Source organism: Crinia signifera, chromosome 4, assembly GCF_055691185.1.
Source record: "Crinia signifera chromosome 4, ASM5569118v1, whole genome shotgun sequence".
Taxonomy (NCBI): Eukaryota; Metazoa; Chordata; class Amphibia; order Anura; family Myobatrachidae; genus Crinia; species Crinia signifera.
In genome coordinates, this window is record NC_139220.1 from 288148017 (window position 1) to 288167424 (window position 19408).

Consider the following 19408-nt stretch of genomic DNA (forward strand, 5'->3'; position numbering starts at 1 on the left):
TCTAACTAATAATCTGCACCCCTTAGGGGATGTTGAACAAGCCACCTTGGCTGAAGCATGGTCACCTACCATATGTGACTTAAAACTCCAAAATCTTCGACAATTGTCATATGTCGGCCTTTTATACCTGTCGACCATATGGTGTCGACCTATTGACTGTCAACATAGACATATACCACACCCCTATGCCTCTTACCTGTCTGCAGTAAAGCAATGGAGCAGCAAACACTAATAACACTTATAACATGTTTTTTATTAGGCAGCACTGAAAACCAATGACATTCACCTGTTACAGTTCACATGGTTCTTTTTTTGCCTGGGTGGAACAAGATGGCTGCCAAGGTTCACACAATGTTCTGCCACACAGAGTATTGGTGGAGCAAGATGGTGCTCTGTTTACTATCACTTCCAAATATGGCTGCAACCATGCCCAGCCCTGGCTGATGATGTCACTACTAGTGGCTGAGGCTGGCATGATAACAAGTCTGGAGAAGGTCGAGCAAGTGAGGACACTGACAGGTTCAAAGTACAGTTTTCTGTGTAACAATTCCCATGCATTGATTGTAGGGATGGGGTACAAAATAGTCTGCAGGGGTGCAGTAGTCCTCTGGGAGAGGGATTTGCATGTGAGCAGGGATTATTTTACATTATGTTATATAGTTAGTAGCAGTAAGAACACATGCCCTGTAATCAGAAGCAGTGCACTGATAATGCAGCAGCATGTAGTGCTCTGCAGAAAAATGTCATGTACATAATTATGGGAAGAAACTGGGCATGAATTGCTTCAGCATTCAATCATATTTATCATAAGAAAAGTTAAAAGATGTTTCTAACCTTTCTGTAATAATGCAAAGTATAAAAGGATGCTTGATGAAGTAATTGTACTGGGGTGTTGCAGTGAGCTCTGTTACCCTCGGTAACCCATATTCAGCCACTTGTTTTGCAGAAAATGCCAATTGGAATGGACGGGTTGGCGAATGAAGTGAAGTGATTTTCTCTATTGACGATTAGTACACAACACTGGGTGGGGAATGGTGCTGAGGTCCATCATTATGTAACATGGTAAGCAGCACAATACCACCTAGGAATGTACCACAACATCATCTAGTCTTATCATTGGTTACTACTTATACCCCTTTTACACCAGAGCCTCAACCCAGGTAATTGCTGGGCCGGGGCTTGGTGTAAAAGGGGTAAAAAAAAACAAAAAAAAATGGGTCCTGTTCCTCTGGTGTCCGACCCGGCAAATACTCAGGGTCGGACACGGAATTTCCTCGGAGTCAGGTGCCGCGTAAATGGGTAACCCGGATCATAGGTGCCAATTTATGTTTTTGCTGGTGGGTGCTCAAGACAAAAATATAGGGGAGTGGCTTCATGGGAAAGGGGCGTGGCCACAAAATAAGACCGATTTATATTATGCAGCACAGTTGTCTCCAATATTCAAATTATGGCAACAGTGCCAAATACATAAATGCCCACACAGTGCCAAATACATAAATGCCCCCCCACAGTGCAGGTACATAAATGCCCACACAGTGCCAAATACATAAATACCCACACATTACCTGTGCCAGCGACGAAGGAGGGGGAGTGCAGTGGGACACGGGCGGGTGGGCCGCTGCTGAGCGGGTGGGTGCTCCATCAATTTCCGTGTGTGCTCGGGCCCTCAAGCACCCACAGAATCGGCACCTATGACACGGATTATCCGACACGGGGACTAATTACCACCAATAGGGGAGCCCCAACCTCCGGACCGCAGTCTGGAGGTTGGGCAGGGGCCATGTAAAGCCTCCGCTGCTGTCTGCAGTGCTATGCAGACAGCAGCAGAGGCTGGGAGGAGGTGAATGGATGCCTGTGTGCGGCATCTATTCACCTCACAGAACGAGGCTGGGGGCAGCCCAGCAGATTTCCCAGGTGCTGGGCTGCCCCCTGCGTGTCAGACGGCGTTGCAGGGGTCCCTGCTGGCTGGTTTTCCGGCACTTGGAGATGATGTCATCTCCAAGCACCGGGTCGGGGCTTGGACGCCGGTAAGGGACACCGATGTAAAAGGGAACAACTGCCAGGTTGGAACAGAGTCCAAAAACCCAGGAGCGAGCGGCAGTTCAGCTGTAAATGTGGTACAAGTAGCACAGTAGCAAGAGAGCTATCTGCTTTAAAGAAATGCTTCGCTTTTGTCTGTCTGTGTATACGGTATACCTCATATAGGGGGAGATCAACTACTAACTATTGTGCTACAGGCTGTATTTGAAAATTAAGCTAGGAGCTGGTTGGCGGGATGTATTAAGGGGAAAACTTTATCTCTCTCCACTTTATTGGCGGGATGTATTAAGGGAAAAACTTTCAAATGTACTAAGACCCGGCCGCCCCATCTTCGCAGGGCATTGTATTGCCACCTATGTGTGGCGATACCCTATAGAATCCTATGGGCTTTTATCGCCGCCCACCGCAGATGCCGACCCCACTAGGTCCCATCCTCTATCAAACTCCTCTGCCCCCAAGCAGTGTGTCACAGCTATAACGTGGGGCCTCCACATCACGGGTATCTGTCACCGCATTGCGATGCTAGTCGCACATGTTAGTACATATGCGCTAACATCGCTGCAGCAATGTATTATAATACATCCCGCCCTATCACTCTCCAAGACTTAGTACATTGACCCCCTAGTTCAGTAACTTGAAAATTACTAAAATATCACCTTTTTTCTGGAGGTTAACTGCTTTCATTGTGCAGGACACTCATATGATGCAGGAAGGTTGGAGCTTAGCAGGAGCTGAGGGGGTAAGTATCACCAGAACTATATTTACTGACACACATGCTTAGTACATCAATAGCTGTCACTAGATTTAAACACTAAATTGTGTCCATATCTGTTGCCCTGGCAACTATGTACATCGTAAAGGTTGATAACCCTTTTCTTGTACCAACCCCTCACAGTAGGCAGTCATTATATCTACAGTCAAAAGGTCGACATGGTCAAAAAATCGACATGGGAAAGGTCTACATAAAAAAAGATACTTTACCATCCACGTGGGCATAGAGTTAGATTATAATAGTGTGCAAGCAGCCAGGCACCGTGCCTGAAGCATGGCCAGCGCAGCGGTACACTCATACGGTGTGTCCATGTCTACCTATGTCAACATAGACTCTAAAAAAAACCATGAAAAACTCATGTCGACCTTTTGACCACGTTGACCTTTTGATGTATCCCTGCATACCCCCAGATAATCTGACGGGTTGCAGTCACTAAGACTACAGTCAAAACGTACACCGCTATTGGTCAACAGTCAAAATGTGGACACATGAAAAAGGTCAGCATGCATTAGAACGACATGCTACAAGGTCGACGCATGAAAAATGTTGACATGTATTTTTTGTGTCGGTTGACATAGGTCGACATGTACAACGTATAAGTGTGCTGAGGCCCCTTGCATGGCACGCTGCGGTCACATGCTTCAGGCTCGGTTCCTCGCTGTGCTCACTGTTGTATTCCCTCCATGTCCGCCGGTATGGCAAAGTCCTTTTTTTGAAAAAAATGTGAAAAACTCAAGTCAACCTTTTATTTATGTTGACATTTTGCATGTGGCAACCTTTTAATCATGTCTATCTTATGCGTGATCAGTGTCATGTGTGGACCTTTTGACTGTTGTCCTAATGACTGCAACCCGTCGGATTATCTGGGGCATGCACGGGTACGTGGCAGTAATTACAACTGGTTGAGGCATCCTACTGTTGCCATAGGTGGGGTAGATTGAAAATATGCAGAGTGATATAGATTTGGAATGAGCATGTCCAAACACCAATCTAAATGGCAGTGACAGGGGGGACTCCCACCTGCCCCCCACCACTGGAAACTGCCAGCCACGAGTGGGATGCAAGACAGTCCCAAAAAAACATGACTGTCCCGTGTATTATCGGGACAGTTGGGAGTAGTGACAATGGGGTTTATTCTAGTCCATTCTTTCTGACAAAATCCTTCTTAGATGGACAAAACCATGTGCACTGCGGGTGGGGCAGATGTAACTTGTGCAGAGAGAATTAGATTTGGGTGGGGTTTTTCTTCAAAGTGAGATCTATCTTGCAGTGTAAAAATAAAGCAGTCAGTATTTTCCCTGCACAGAAACAAAATAACTCACCCAAATCTAATTCTCTCTGCACATGTTACATCTGCCCCCCTGCAGTGTACATGGTTTTGTCCATCTAAGAAGGATTTTGTCAGAAAGAATGAACTAGAATAAATCCCTATATATCAAGACAATAGGGGGCCACAGGGATTTCTCCTGTAGCCATGTGTTCCCAGCCGTTCCTGGTTGATATCATTACATCATATTCAAAAGAAGTGTGTACGTGTGTCCCATTTATTCAGAATTTTGTGTTTTTCCCCCAGGACTATACAATGACACATTACACTTTGGGGGCGGGGCTTCTTGTGGGAGGAGCCTGCCTACTGTGGCTTATCCAGTGGGTGATGCAAGTTCATAAATCAGGTGAGTTCAGAGGGACACAAAGTCATTGCTTTCTGGGTGAATTACATTGTGTACTGTACTTAGGGCCAGATGCACTAAGCTTCAAAAGTGATAAAATGGAGAGTGATAAACAGCCAGCCAATCAGCTCCTGCCTCACATTTTTCAAACACAGTCTGTGACATGGCAGGTAGGAGCTGATTGGTTTGCTGGTTACCACTTTCCATTGTATCACTGTTGAAACTTAGTGCACCTGACCCTTAGGTTGCTGTATAACAAGCTTGAGCTGCGACACTACCCCGCTGAATACGAGGTGATGTGTATGAGAACACATCCCCTCACATGCCTCATCCCGCTAGCAGGAAAAATCATTCGATGGTCACTAACCATCAAATGATTTCTTCTGCCTTTGCAAACAGAAGTCAGTGAAGACTGACTGTTATTTGTATGTGCCTGGACAAAGAAATGGCGGGAAGCTGAACTCCTGTGACGTCAGCCACCCGCCCCAGACAGACATTGGCCTGCCTGTGTACCAATGGGAATGCCTATAAAACCCTGCCAGTTCCCATGGTTCAGCGCCGTCTCTGCCCCCAGCACCCCCGCACATAATGGGCCGACAAGTGTATAACTCACAGAAGCCGTTCATTGCTAGGGTCCGCACATGTGCCAATATGCGATTGCACGCGTGCAGGCCCCCAAATATCGGAACGGCGTCGAATTTGCCCCATTCTGAGAGTTACTGAATCAGGGCCTTAATTTTCAATGTTTGCCACTAGAGGGGGAAATAATGCTAGATTCCTGTTAGATTTTCTACAGTTTACTGTAGCTACACGCTTTTGAATAGTTCCCATTTGTTGTGTACTTTAAAAGCATATTTCTGCATGCACATTAGTTATCCTTCACCTTTTAGTAATCGGTATGTATGACCATGTAATTATCCACAGATCCCCCAGCCAATGACGTCACGAGACGGCCAGTGCACAAGATTTCACACAAGGTGACGTAATGTATCACTTATTGCTTAGAAAATGTAAAAACAAAATATTGTTTTTATTGATAAAGTTGGGCTGACTTTGTAATGTGCTGCCAAGTGATCAGTCTGATGGAGGAGAATTGGACTAGATGTGATTAATTGTACAGCATAGCTACCTACCCTCCTGCATTCTGCAGGAGACTCCCTGAAATAACAGCAATCTCCCTCTCTCCCTCATTAGTCTGGAAATCTCCCTCATGTCATCTAGACCACATTACACTGTTACATTTTTGGGAAAAAAGGAATGAGAGACAGATACATTTACATTGAGGGCCAGATGCACTAAGCTTCATAGGTGACAAAATGGAGAGTGATAAACAACCAACCAATCAGCTCCTGCCTGACATTTTTCAAACCCAGAATGTGACATGGCAGGTAAGAGCTGATTGGCTGGTTATCACTCTCCATTTTATCACTTTTGAAGCTTGGGGCTCATCTACATTTGTATATAAGTCATTTTAAAAGATTCCTCTCAGATGTAGCAGTACCCACCAATGATTCTAGGTGCCACATTCATAATCTCTCCATAAATGGAACTAGACACACCCTTTGGGTGGGGCATGACAATGGGGCGCTGTGCAAAATTATATTACCAACTATAATCTCCCTGAAACTAGTTTTCAAAAGTAGGTTAAGTATGTTGTGCAGGACATAAATGGCTTTCCGTGCCTCACGGTTTTGCTGGGTGTGGTATAGGGTTCCGACAGTCATTAGCCCGACATCGGGATCCTGACTGGCCGGACTCAGACAGCATGGCGAGCGCAACAAAGCCCCTTGCGGGCACGGTGGCTCACTACGCTCGCCACCTATTCTATTCTCCCTCTATGGGGGTCGTGGTCCCCCACGAGGGAGAATAGCCGGTGGCCGTCGGGAACCCATCTGTCAATGTTTTAACAGTTGGGATCCCGACGTCGGGTATATAACTGTGGGGATCCCATCAGGGCACCCGTTTTTGAGTGATCATGAGCCAGCTTGGATGCTGGAAAAGCACTATGTGATCTGGTCAATCACATCTATGCCAACTTTCCTGGGACATAACGATTCGCCAGCACTGAGAACTCTGAATTCCACTTTGTGGCTTTATGATGATTGAGGTAGTAGTGCAGCTGTGAAACTGATAAAAGCGTTATTATGGAATATGCTGGCAGTTATCACGTCTCCATTTATTTGCAGATGAAGAAGAAGAAAAAAATACTGAGTATAAGAGAAAGGTAAAGGAGGCCACATCTGTTGTTCTAACTTTCTGTGTTACCAAAATAAGTCTCAGTAAGATCCCATATTTTAGAATTCGGAAGGGACGATGGGAATCTACCCCTACTCCTCTGCATCATGCAAATCCAGTGCCAGATCCTCTCACCAGCCTCCCAGCAGAGCCGGCGGCCCCTAATCTGCCCCCAGAGGTGCTGTACATGCTGCAGAGCGTCCGGTAAGAACTACAGTAGAATTCTCTCTACAGGCACCATATGTGTTTCCACTGGGGCAGGGGCAGCGGACTTGACCTGAGTTCACCTCCTGGTTACAGTCACTTTCCAGCAGTACTGGAAGACTTGCCGCTATAGGGGGAGTATGCAGAAACGTGTACAGTATATACTCCGTCTCATGTCAGCAGGTGTTTCTTTGCCTTCTGATGATGGTGGTGAGCTTGCATGAGTTATTTTTGTTATTTACTCCCATTTTTTTTATGAACATTGCCCCAGCCCCATGTTATCTATTTGTATAGCTATTCCCAAAGGGGAGGCATCAATTGGGGGCCATACTGTATTCTCGCTCACGTGACCCCTATGCCTATGAGTTCATTAGGTACTAGAGTCACATGAATAAGTGATGACACACGATTCCAATGAAAAGTGATTGGCTGTGTTTTCAGATTTGTGTAGTTCACAAAATGGCTGCTTTTGGTGTGGAAGTGATACAGCTTTCTTACTATACTCAATTTCCTAAGCCTTAGAGAAATAAAGTGGGCAGAGCTAAAGAACCAACCAATCAGCTACTAACTCATGTTACTGGCTGTGTTTGAAAAAATGACAGTTAGGGTCTGGTTCGTAGTTTATCTCCATCCACTTTATCTCACTCCAAGGGTTAGTACATAGATCCCATAAGCCCCTAAGTTCCCAAGACCCCAGACAAAATGGAAACGAAGACCAGTTCGAAAAGGTGGCAGTATATTGCCCTGCTCTCAGACAGGACCTCTTTGGTGACAGCACGGGCCATAACCTGACCTGAACATAGTAAACTGCAATCCTATTTCTGTTTTCACAAGATAGAAAAATGTTTTTATTTTATTTTGCCACCAGTTGTTATACAGTAACTGCATCTGAAGACTCACGCAGAGATGTTCCTCAAGTGACCTTATTGCTTGGGGGATAGCACTGGTCGTATATACTGTATAAGTGAGGTTATTGTCTGTATGCAGTAGTATTAATGAATGCACTTAGCAAAGCCATGTTCATGTCAGCACTATCTGAGTAATGTTGACATTATCCATTTACACACAGAGGATGTACAGAATAAATTCCCTGACTTCAGCATCTCTCATATAACCTGTGTCTTTCCCTCCTGGACAGGGTGCTGGGGCACTTTGAGCGGCCACTGTTCCTGTTGCTGTGCCAGCATGTGGTGTATGAGCAGTACGACCCCGGACGTTTGGTGTTCTGCCCCGGACAGCCGGACTCCAGCATTTATATTGTCCTGGAGGGGAGACTGGAGCTTTCCCTGACCGATCCTGTAAGACTCTCCTCACTGCCTCACTTCCATCTCTTCTGCCTAATTACTGGCTTTTGTGGCTAGTGACATAGTAATCGTATTGTATGCTTTCCACAAATAGCACAACGGCCACACCACCAGCACTTCCCTCAATGTATGGAAAGGTTTACGTAGTCTTGTGACTGCTTAGAGCAGATTATGACAATGGCTCTCCTGCATATGTGATACTATACGATCTAGGTGTTATTTGCAGTCCACAGCAGATACTCAACTGGGCAGAGTAACTTAGCCTCAAGGGTCCATCTTTGACTCACCCAAATCTAACTCTAGGGGTGATTCAGGTTGGCTCACAATGCACATTTGGTTTGCTAATGGAAAAAAAACATGTGCACTGCAGGTGGGGCAGATGTAATATGTGCATAGAGAGTTAGCTTTGGGCGTTATTTGTTTCTGTGCAGGACAAATACTGGCTGCTCTATTTTTACACTGCAATATAGATATCAGTTGTTTGATGTACACACCCTACTCAAATCTAACTCTCTCTGCACATGTTACATCTGCCCCACCTGCAGGTTTTGTCCATTTAAAAAAAAAGCAGCTTTGCGTTCAGGCCTCCCTCATCAAGATTTTTTTGATCCCGCCGCCTCGGCTGCGATTGCAGATGAAGCTGCTGGGCAGGTTAAGGGAGATCCTATGCAACGTCTTCCCTCGGAGAAGTTGCATGGGATCCTTTAGGCACCGCAGCTCTGTTGATCCAGCATTAAGGAGCCATATACAGTACTGTACATTAGCCCTTGTAGATGGATTGATGCTAGATTGAAGATGACCCAGTCCTGTGGTACCATAGATGTCTTTAATCCATAGAGTACAGCTGTCTCCCTGGAACCTTTCATATTACTGTACAATTAACAACATTTCCCTAGGAGGATGGTACCCGGCACTACATGAAGTCTGTTGCTCCTGGTGATAACTTGCACAGTCTACTCAGTATACTGGATGTGCTGACGGTGAGTACTCAATGTTTTGCCAGTAGAAACAGTGCACCCACTGTGGACAATCGATATATCATTCATTGTGTATGTGTTCAGTCTTTTGTATATTTTGTGCCATACATAAGTCTTGTACCATATTACTCACTACTAGTCGTCATAACACATGGTTTTACCTCAGAACATGTAGCGGTGAGAAGGCAAAGGGTACTTGTGTAATAGCACAGCGCCCATTACATATTTAGCGTAGCATCCCTGTCAGAATCAGCTTAGTGTTCGCGCAGCCAGCGTAGTCAGTCAGAAGTAGCGTAGTGTTCCCACTAGTGTAGTAAGCGTAATCAGCGTCCCTGTCAAAAGTAGCGTAGTGTTCCTGCGGCCAGCGTAGTCAGCATCCCTGTCAAATATGTGTTCCTGAAACACACCCTCTATCCACGGCAGCCTGAAGTGCGGCAAGTGCAGCGAGTCCCACAAGGAGACGCATTACGCGTCCCCCCGTCCTGTTCATTCCCCCACTATCCACGTCGGCGTGGAGTTGGTTTCATAAAGTGTGGTGAACACAGCGAGCCACCGAGCCTGAAGCGTGGTGAGCAGACACGGAATACCTTTAAAGTAATCTGCGCCATGCTTCAGGCTCGGTGGCTCGCTGCGCTTGCCACACTGTATAAACTCAACTCCACGCCGATGTGGATAGTGGGGGTATGAACAGGTTGGGGGGACGCGTAACGCGTCCCCTCACGGGGCTCCCTGCACTTGCCACGCTTCGGGCTGGCGTGGATAGTGGGGTTTGAAAAGTAGGCTCTCCCTGAAGTGGACATAGGCAGGGTTGCCGTACCTTGCCACAATAATACTGAGACGCCTCTCCGCCGGCGCCTGCATGATCCCTTCTCCGCTGACATCCATCAGCACAGGGGATCTGGTGGTTACCAGCGCTGTGTGAGAGGTGCTCACTAGGCTTGCCAGGGATGCCGGGGACAGAGCCATGGACGTCATGGAACAGAGCCGGGCTGCCGCGGAGTCACTACGCTAGGCAGCCATTGGGCTGCCGCGGAGTCACTACAATAAGAATGCTAGGCAGCCGTTGGGCTACGCTGACAGCGTAGCTTAGCCCACGCTGGAAACGTAGCGTAGCCGGGAACCGTCCTATTACACAAGTACCAGGCAAAGTGATATATCCCAAACCAACAGACATAAACACAGATATACCGTAAGGGCTGATATTCAAATCTCAAATTCAAGGCCAACAAGACGCTGGCTGAGTTGCGCTTACATTTCAGTGATTGGGCGCCAGTGGAGATGACTCCTGTATTAATGATGAGTGGTCAGGCCCCTATAGACAGAGTTGTCCTCCTGCCACATCCTTTCATGTCAGGAACAGCATTGGTGTAGGAGATGAGCAGATGTGCAAGGGAGTTCCCAGTGACCTCCATACTGTAGCTGGATAACTTTGTAGTGAGAAATAATTGGAATTACACATTAGGGAATATACTTTAATCATTACTCTGCATTATTTAGTTATAAGGTTATTCCCCATCCAGGGCCACCAGAGACCATATCGCACAGTGACTGCCAAGGCTGTGGAGAAAAGCATGGTGCTGCGTCTTCCCGTAGAGGCATTTTGTACCGTCTTCAAGATGTACCCACAGAGCCTGATCCGGACTGTGCAGGTGGGTGGCTGACCGTCTCCTATTTACAGACAGTGTCATATATTTAAGGGATAGGGCAGCATGCCAGCACAGTGGTCAGTAAGGCTGCCTCACGTTGCACAGGCCATTGGTTCCATTCTGCCGTTTACCAATCATAAGATCTCTGTGTCATGCAGAGGTTATATAATAATAATGACATAAGTGCATTGACCCTTAACAATGAAATCAGGGCCTGATTCAGACCTGCTCGCTAAGCAGCAATCGGTACTTGTTTCCTAGCATTGCGCCCATCGGGTCCCATAGCATACCTTAACTTAAGGTATGCGATGGGACCCGACAGACCCGATTTTCAGGCTTTTTTTGAGGTTTCCCGACAAATGTAAAATCGGGTCCATCGCATGCCATTATAATGGCATGCGATGCGACCGACGCGACCGACCCGATCTTTCATTGTAAGCATTGTATGTAATGTTAAATTCCTATGTAAAATCGGGTCCATTGTATGCCATTATAATGGCATACAATGCGACCAATGCGATGGACCTGATTTTACATAGGAACCAATGTTAAATTTCCCCCCATACCCAATTTTTGATTGTATACCCACCCTTAAGGGTAATTTCTATGTGAAATGCCCCCCAATTGTTAACGCCACCCCACGATGAACGCCAACCCGAACCGTACCACTGCGCTCGCCTAAAGCGTGGCGAGCGCAGCGGTACGTGTCCTCTGACCTTTTCATACCCCCACTATCCACGTCGGCGTGGAGTTTATTTTATATAGTGTGGCGAGCCACCGAGCCCAAAGCGTGGCAAACCCCGCGAGGGGACGCGTAATATGTCTGAAGTAATGCGTGTCCCCTCGCCACGCTTCGGGCTCGGTGGCTCGCTGCGCTCGTCACACTATATAAAATCAACTCCGCGCAGACGTGGATTGTGGGGGTATGAAAAGGTCGGAGTACGCGTACCACCGCCCCTCGCGGGCTCGCTGCGCTCACCACGCTTCGGGTTCACGTTGATCGTGGCGTGGCGTTAACAATGGGGGGGAATATAATGAATAATGGGGTCTGGGGGGCATTTAACATTGGGGCCAATGTAAAATCGGGTCTCAGGGACCATTTAACATTGGTTCCAATGTAAAAAATCGGGTCAATCGCATCGCATGCAATTTGGTTGCATTTGATGTGATTGACCCGATTTTTGCAATCCGATTGCATACAATTAAAATCTGTGGCGCCGTGCTAGGAAACAAGTACCCAGCAATATTTTGCTGCTTAGCAAGCTGCCCACTGCCCCGTCGAATGCTCGGCCCCCTATAGCCGCACAAATTATTTGATGGTCACTCACCATCAAATGCTTTCTCCTGCCTCCGGTAATAAAAGTCAGTCTCAACTGTCTTTTATTACAGCCGCTATCCGCCGTTTCCAAGGGAACAGCCAGCGTTTTCATGTGGACACTCATAAAATGCTGGGGGTTCCCCTGATGCCGCCCCCTGACCTGCACCCCTCCTTTCCCTACCCATGCGAAAGCCTCGGCAAGTATCACACAGGGGGTCTGCTCATCGAAACGAAGACGGATTTGGCCCCTTCTGATTGGGCCTGAATTAGCCCCGAAGGGCCCTTGATAAATTAAACCTATATTGTGATATGTGAATAGGCCGTAACTGTGTCCTTCCCCTTTCCTCTCTCTCTCTGCAGATCATTGCTCTACGCTTACAGAGAGTCACCTTCCTTGCTCTGCACCATTACCTAGGCCTGACTACTGAGCTCTTCGTGCATGTGAGGCCTGTCATATCTCAGCACTGAGGGTGGGAGGGGGGTGTGTACATCTGAGGGGACTGATAGATATAATCTGTACTCACCTGGAGCACTGTGTCCTTACAGGAGCAGCCATCTGTAGCACGCCCATCCCGAGCTGCGCGGCCTCCTCTTTCCAGAAGTATAACACATGATGAAGGTGAGATTTGTTCCTTTCTCCCTTGTCGCTGGAGAGTTTTCCCGCTTATAGTAACTACATCTCCGGTCTGTTCTGCAGGAGATACAGCCGCTTCTATAAAGGTTCCTCCAGTCTACCGGAGAGCGCCGTCATTGGGAAACTTTAAATCTAAGTCTATGAGAAAGGCCGGTGGGTATTACGCTGTATGCTTCTCATTGCCATGTTATTTCCAAGGTGGAAGTTTGCTCCTTCTATGGAGGGTAAATTCACTAAAGCTTTTAACAATGAAAAGTGGTGATGTTGCCAGGTGCTGGGTGACTGCCTAACAGGGGGGATCCCAACGGTCAGTATCCCAACGTCGGAATCATGACTTCCAGTGCACTGACAGGGGCTATTCCTCTTTGTGGGAGTCCACGACCCTCATAGAGGGAGAATAGAACCTGTGCAAGACGCAGAGAACGCAGCGTAGTGAGTGCAGCACATTTTACTGAAGATATGTGTTTAAGGCAGTGGTTCCCAAACTGCGGGGCAGATGTATTAAGCCAGGCAAAGAGATACACTGGAGATAAAGTGGAAGGAGATAACGCACCAGCCAATCAGCTGGGCTTGAAATATGACAGTTGGGCATTGATTGGCTGGTGCGTTATCCCCTTCCACTTTATCTCCAGTGTATCATTTTGGCAGGCTTAATACATTTGACCCTGAGGTGCCGCAAGGCCGTTGCAGGAGTGCCTTGGGTTGTTGATCCAATTGAATCATTTTTAGTCAAACTGGTAGGTAAAACTAGTGTTAATGGCAAGTAATCATACATCCACCACATACTGTATCTGAACCTAAAGATTACAGGTAAGAACAATTTAGGAAATATATTTTTTCCCCAAATTGATCCAGAAAAAACTTTTATCCTAGGGGTGCTGTGAAAAAAATGAAAACACTGCCGTGATTCAAGCAAGTTTGGGAACCACTGATTTACGGGTACTTTGAAAACTAGAGGGCATACACTCAGAGTTTATTTCAGTAACATTTGTGAAGCTGGTGCACAAGATAAATGTAATTATGCCTACAGAAACCAGCTGTCATTGAATTGCACTAGAAAAATAAGTAATAATTATGTGATTGGTTGTTTTGGTCAACTTCACTTTTTTTTTTAGTTCGCAACTTGTGCCAAAAATGCTCCCACGGTCTTTTGTTTAGTTAAATAAGAAAGGGGCTGATTAGAGAACTGCACGTACTGTATGCAGCATTTGAATTGCAGTTTGACTCACAGGAAGCTGGCATTTGGGGGTGGAACATGGTGGTTTCCGAGTGTGTCTGAAATAAACGCAGGCGTGACCAGCCATTTTTAGGGTGTCTCTGATGTTAACAATTACCACTTCCAGCCGTCTCAGTCGCAGATCAGTGGCAGCCTCACATCTGCTCCAGCTTGCTTAGGTGGCAAAGGCTCTTCAATGTTCCAGGATAAGTTTGATAAAATCACAAGTGTATTATGTTCTGTCACGGTTCAGTAAACTTTTACTTCATATTGTGGAAATGCAATACATCTGGATGGCACCATGTTATGTTTCTGGTCATACCCTGAGGGTAAAGGGCATCTGGTAGCCTCAGGACAGGGATTTGCTATTACAAGGTTTATCTCATGTGCAGGGTTCTGGCGCTCTCTGGATTGCGAGTTGGAGCAGAGTATTGGAGGACAGAGTCCTGCATTTGCCTCTGAAGCGGTAAGGTTGTATGCAGAGACCCCGCCCCCAGCCTTATTTGCATAGCACACATGTGATCTAATATCCTTAAATTCCAACCTCTTCTTTCAAATAAATCTGTGATGTCATAATGTGATTTATTTGGATTTTCTGCTAATCCTATGAGATAAAACTGTACATTTACTATCATGCCCTCCGTTGGTCTCCGTGGTGTGCATATAAGTCCCTCCATCCGTTGAGATAGGCCCCTAGTATAGCAGTCCTATTGTTTTTCCCCTGAAGTGAGCACCTAGATAATTTACGAGCCTCCCTGTTGTTATCACCTTACATTGAAACTGTTTATTTTTCCTTATGACCAGCATATGTACAGTATGGGAATGGCTGTATAGGTATATTTCTATAAAATGTCCTGTTGCACTTTTATGTATTACCTCTTTGTCTCATGACAATGTATTGTGATTCTGGGATTATGTCCTTTTTCCCCATTGCCCCCCCCCCCCCCCCCCCTCCCCTTTTATTTTCTGTATCACTCTCAAAATATAGGTGTTCTATAGAACGTTGAAAAAAAAATCTGTACATTTACTATAGTTTGCTGGTTGTGCAGGGTGTTCCTGAATGGGAGTCTGAGGAGGAGACTGACAGACTGTTAGAGAATGGAAAGAGGCAGCTGGCCACACTGATGGATCTAGATGTGAGGAGTCTCCACTTATTTCATTTTTGTATGTACTCTATTTCTCTGTTTCTCATCTTTACCCAGATAAACTCTCTTTTAGGATCGGTCTTTGCTGGATAACAGGGTGTCCATTCATCATGTAAAGGCTGAGACCGTTATTGCTCGCAAAGGGGAGCAGGTGAGTGGGCCCAAAGAGAGCTCTCAGCAGTAGGAGACAGATTGTTTCCAATCAGCAGCCCCGTTCTACATCTCATCCTCTTCTTCATTTATATTCGTATCTCTCCCAGTCATACCCTCCAATCACTGTTGCCCAACATTTCCTTTATTATCCATTTTCTCTCTGATGTTCTTGCATATTCTTCTTTCTCTCCCACTTCAGGATGTCGGGCTGCACTTTGTACTCTCAGGCCGTCTCCATGTTTATCAGGGGGTGACTGGCCGGGAGGATTCCTATGTCTTTGAGACAACCCCCGGTGAGATGATTGGACAGCTGACCGTTCTTACCGGGGAGCCCCTGATCTTCACCATTAAAGCCGTGCGAGACAGCTCATTCCTCTGCCTCAGTCGCACTCATTTTTACCAGTCAGTCTCTCAGCCATCTTGGCCACTCTTCTGCATTATTGTACTGTATGTCTCATGCCTACAAGGGTCATTTAATAACTGCAAAATATGTAGATGTGAATTTAACGTTCTGCAATTATGCCGATGATATATATGCGATGGAGGCCCTTTTCATCTAGTACAAAAATGCGCTGTTACCGCTTTGAGGAGTATTCAATGCCACCGGCTAGGGGGTTTGTATGACAAGTATGGCTTGTTTTCATCGAGGATCACCGAAAACAAGCCATCCTTGCCACCAAACCCCCTCACTGCTCGTTCGCTGTATTCAATGTTCCGGCAAAATCTTCACCATCAGAAGACGGCTAGGATTACCTTAAAGGGCAAGGTTCACCGTAAATGCAGCAAGCCCACTGCATTTTGTCGCGAGCCCACTCGTTTTTATGGCCGCACTCGCCGTTTCCACCTCGCTGAAAAGAACCAATGAGGAGGAAACAACAAGTGAAGGGGACGGCGTTGAATACTCTGATGGTGAGCTAACGGCACTGCTCGCCATATAGCTCGCCATCAGGGGCTTGAAACCCGCATTGAATATTTGTATTGTGTATATATACAAAAATTACAGAGCACATTGTTCCGTGTATGGGCACTTTATGTTTGTAAAAAGTCTGAAGAGGGATGTTGTCATTCTCTGCACATTGAAAAGGCAGTGAGAATATATGACCATAGGACCTGGGAATTACAATGGTCATGTGGCCTGTTGGTTTGTCCCCAGAAGAGATGCTGACCAGAATCAAAACAGAGGTTGATTACATTTGTATTTTGGGATATTTGTTTGTGGGCGCTGATGTTCTCCATTTTCTCCTTGATATGGTTGTTCTTGTCTCTATCAGCCAATGGGGGAAGAGATACCCTAGATGCTACACCTGATACATTTGTGCTGGTAGTTCAGTTTCAGCAAGAAATCACAGATATACCTGCCACCAATCAAAAGGAGCAAAGATATTTTGCCTGCACGTTAAGCCATGTACATCCCTATATACTGTTAATATATATAATAGTGCAAATGTAGTCAAATGGTGCTACGAAACAGAACCACATTTTTGCAGCTTTGTAAATGACCCTTTCTCTGTCTGTGCCATCCCATAGAACCACAGTAATGTCTCAGATGTGTTTAGGCATAGTCACTGATGTTCTTATAATCATAGACGAATGTGTATGTACAATGACCGCTATACATCCAGCAGCTAGAGCAGTTGACTTCAGTGTAAAACACTCTCTGTATTTACCAACATCCTTACTACTAGATAATTGCATCAGAAACATTGGAGCTCCAACCTGGAACTAAGACATACGGCCTTCGATTGCATCTTAAAAATGCCAATGTCTCTGTCTGATGTTACGGACTTGGGGGTTACCCACCGTGGAAATCCAGAGACAGTACGTGAGGATGCAGGAGGCAGGGAGTTGGAGATCAGGCGTGAGCCCGTAGCCGGGACCGCTGGTTAGAACGGCCACAGCGAAACCCTACACTGACTCTGTTGAGTCCCCCGGGCAGATGGAATACCCCTGCGGTAGTGCTAGGCTTCGCCTGTAGCCGCCGCGTTCGAAGGAGCCGGTTAAGCCTGCTCCGACCCCGATGCAGCCAGGTGTTATGTGGTGACAAGGGGTGAGCGATCGCCAGGGGGTATCTCAAAAGGCAGATCTAACTAACGGGCCTACCTGAAAAAACCCCTGACTAACCGGCACCAGGCCAAGGACGGGACAGCGCGACCGAGTCGCAAACACCAGAACAAAGCAACAATAGGGTGCCACCAAACCAACACACGCCAACATAAAAATAGTACTCTTAAAGTGACGGTACCCCAAAACAGACGTAAACCCACAGTTGTGGGCCTCTCCGAACCACGGAGAGCAGAACCAGGATAATAATGATTATAACTAAGGAGGAAGGGCCGCTTGCCCGTAGGAATAAAGAATAAGGAACCAGGCTCCACTGGAGCACTTACGTGACCGGCCCAAGACTGGACACTGACCGCAGCAATCGGGCGGCTGGATAACGGCTGGACTACGGCTGTACAGTGACCGCAGTGAGACGGCAGCTGGACAATGGCTGCACCACGGCTGGAGGTCCCTGGACTAGGACAGCAAGGGGACAATGATATTTGATCCAGACTGCAGCAGGATAGTACACTTGACTGGACCCAGACAACACAGGACAAGACTGTAAACAGGACCCAGACTGAAGTGAGAAGGACTCCGACAGAATCCAGACTGAATGGAACAGGAGCAGGACCTAGGACCAGAGAGCAGTATATCTGCAGCTACCAGCACAGAAAAACAACAAGCTATCACTGGCAGAGATCCCCAGGAGAGCATGGCTTATAAAGGCCTCAGGTGATTGAAACAGCTGGTGAATCTCCAGGCTGCTCCTGATTAACGAGCTAATAACTCACAGCCTGTGAATGATAGCTCAAAGAACACAGGGCTGTAATGGCAACAGACCTACCACTGGAGGTCACCAGTGAGTCAAAAGCCAAACAGAAACAAAACAGATTGAACCATAAAACCTGGCTCCTGACAGTACCCCCCCCTTGAGGAGGGGTCAACAGACCCCAAAATCCAGACCTCCAAAAAATAATGAGCATCTGGACCCTGGAAAACGGGGCAAAGGCAACAGAAAGGTGAACGCAAGCTAAAACCACGGCTTGTCTCAGTGCCCCCCCTAGAGGGTGACCACAGGGCACAACCAAAAAGACAAATAAGATGATCCAGGAAAGCAGAAAAAGATTAATGCTTCTTCTTTTTCTTTTTCCTAGATTTTGATGGAATCAGCAGTTTAAGGCCCCACACATTATCAGATCTGATGGTACCTTCTATCAAATCACAGCTATGGGTTACCAAATCAGAAACAGAGTTGAAGTCTCGATCTGAGGAGATCATGAGAGTCTTTTTAACAGATGGAATCTCAGAAAGGGAAGAATGTCTTAATTGGCCATAGGCAGAACTCTTATTGGATTCCCTAGACCCAGAATTACAGGTACCAGATGTGTCCAAAAATTTTTTGTCAGGAGTCAGTGAGACAAAACCAATAGCTAAACTCCTGGATTCCGGACCAAGCGATGAGGCAGAAGAATGAACAAACAGAGACTGTGAGTCTCCAGAAGCCAGGACCTTAAGCCCCTGGCTTATGCTGGGCACCACATTTCCAGGAGCTGGTGGAACCCCATCCTTCTTTTTGGGACTGAACTTCTTAATAACAGCATCACAAAAAGAGGAGAGATCCTGAAGGCAAGGGTCACAACACCTGATCAGCTTGTAAGCCCATGTCTGAGGTCTACCCCTAAAGGCAGAAATGAGGAGGTATATAATATTAGTCCAAGTGACCCCTGAAGCTGGTCCTGATTCAAAAAGGGAAGTATAGTGTTTAACCAGGGCAATAAAATGGGCAAGATCTCCATCAAATATGATGGACGTAGGGACATCCACCTCTGGGACCTCAGAACTGGAATTCTCTATGGGAGCAACAACCTTTGGGTCTAAGATTTCTGAAGCCTCCCGAGAAGCTGGCAAGACAGAAATGCTCACTGGGTTTGCGGCCCTCAAGAGCCTCGCTGAGGCTGTGGTCTTTGGGACCTCAGACAAGGATATGGCCACCCCTTCCGGGGACACAGCTTCTATGATACCACTTGAGGCTAGATGGACTGAGCCCCCCT

General features: G+C 46.7%; 1 protein-coding gene across 5 annotated transcripts in view; it reads left to right on the top strand.

Moving 5' to 3' along the window:
• Positions 1 to 474: 474 nt before the first annotated feature.
• Positions 475 to 19408, top strand: part of LOC146075579 (patatin-like phospholipase domain-containing protein 6) — a 48101-nt gene continuing 29167 nt past the window's right edge. For 3 of the 5 annotated variants that reach the window (XR_014473595.1, XM_083184945.1, XM_083184942.1), the window contains exons 1-17: positions 486 to 526; positions 947 to 1062; positions 2732 to 2779; positions 4386 to 4485; positions 5407 to 5459; positions 6669 to 6706; positions 6781 to 6921; positions 8060 to 8219; positions 9122 to 9205; positions 10723 to 10851; positions 12527 to 12607; positions 12713 to 12785; positions 12864 to 12953; positions 14409 to 14482; positions 15066 to 15152; positions 15235 to 15312; positions 15514 to 15716. Coding sequence is in view for 4 of the 5 variants with exons in the window: in XM_083184945.1 (XP_083041071.1) it covers positions 1060 to 1062; positions 2732 to 2779; positions 4386 to 4485; positions 5407 to 5459; positions 6669 to 6706; positions 6781 to 6921; positions 8060 to 8219; positions 9122 to 9205; positions 10723 to 10851; positions 12527 to 12607; positions 12713 to 12785; positions 12864 to 12953; positions 14409 to 14482; positions 15066 to 15152; positions 15235 to 15312; positions 15514 to 15716 (1442 nt within the window). In the remaining variant the exon portion in view is untranslated. Of the gene's footprint in view, positions 527 to 946; positions 1063 to 2709; positions 2780 to 4385; positions 4486 to 5406; positions 5460 to 6668; positions 6707 to 6780; positions 6922 to 8059; positions 8220 to 9121; positions 9206 to 10722; positions 10852 to 12526; positions 12608 to 12712; positions 12786 to 12863; positions 12954 to 14408; positions 14483 to 15065; positions 15153 to 15234; positions 15313 to 15513; positions 15717 to 19408 lie in introns of all 5 variants that reach the window. The other 2 variants (XM_083184943.1, XM_083184944.1) reach the window with 2 other exon arrangements.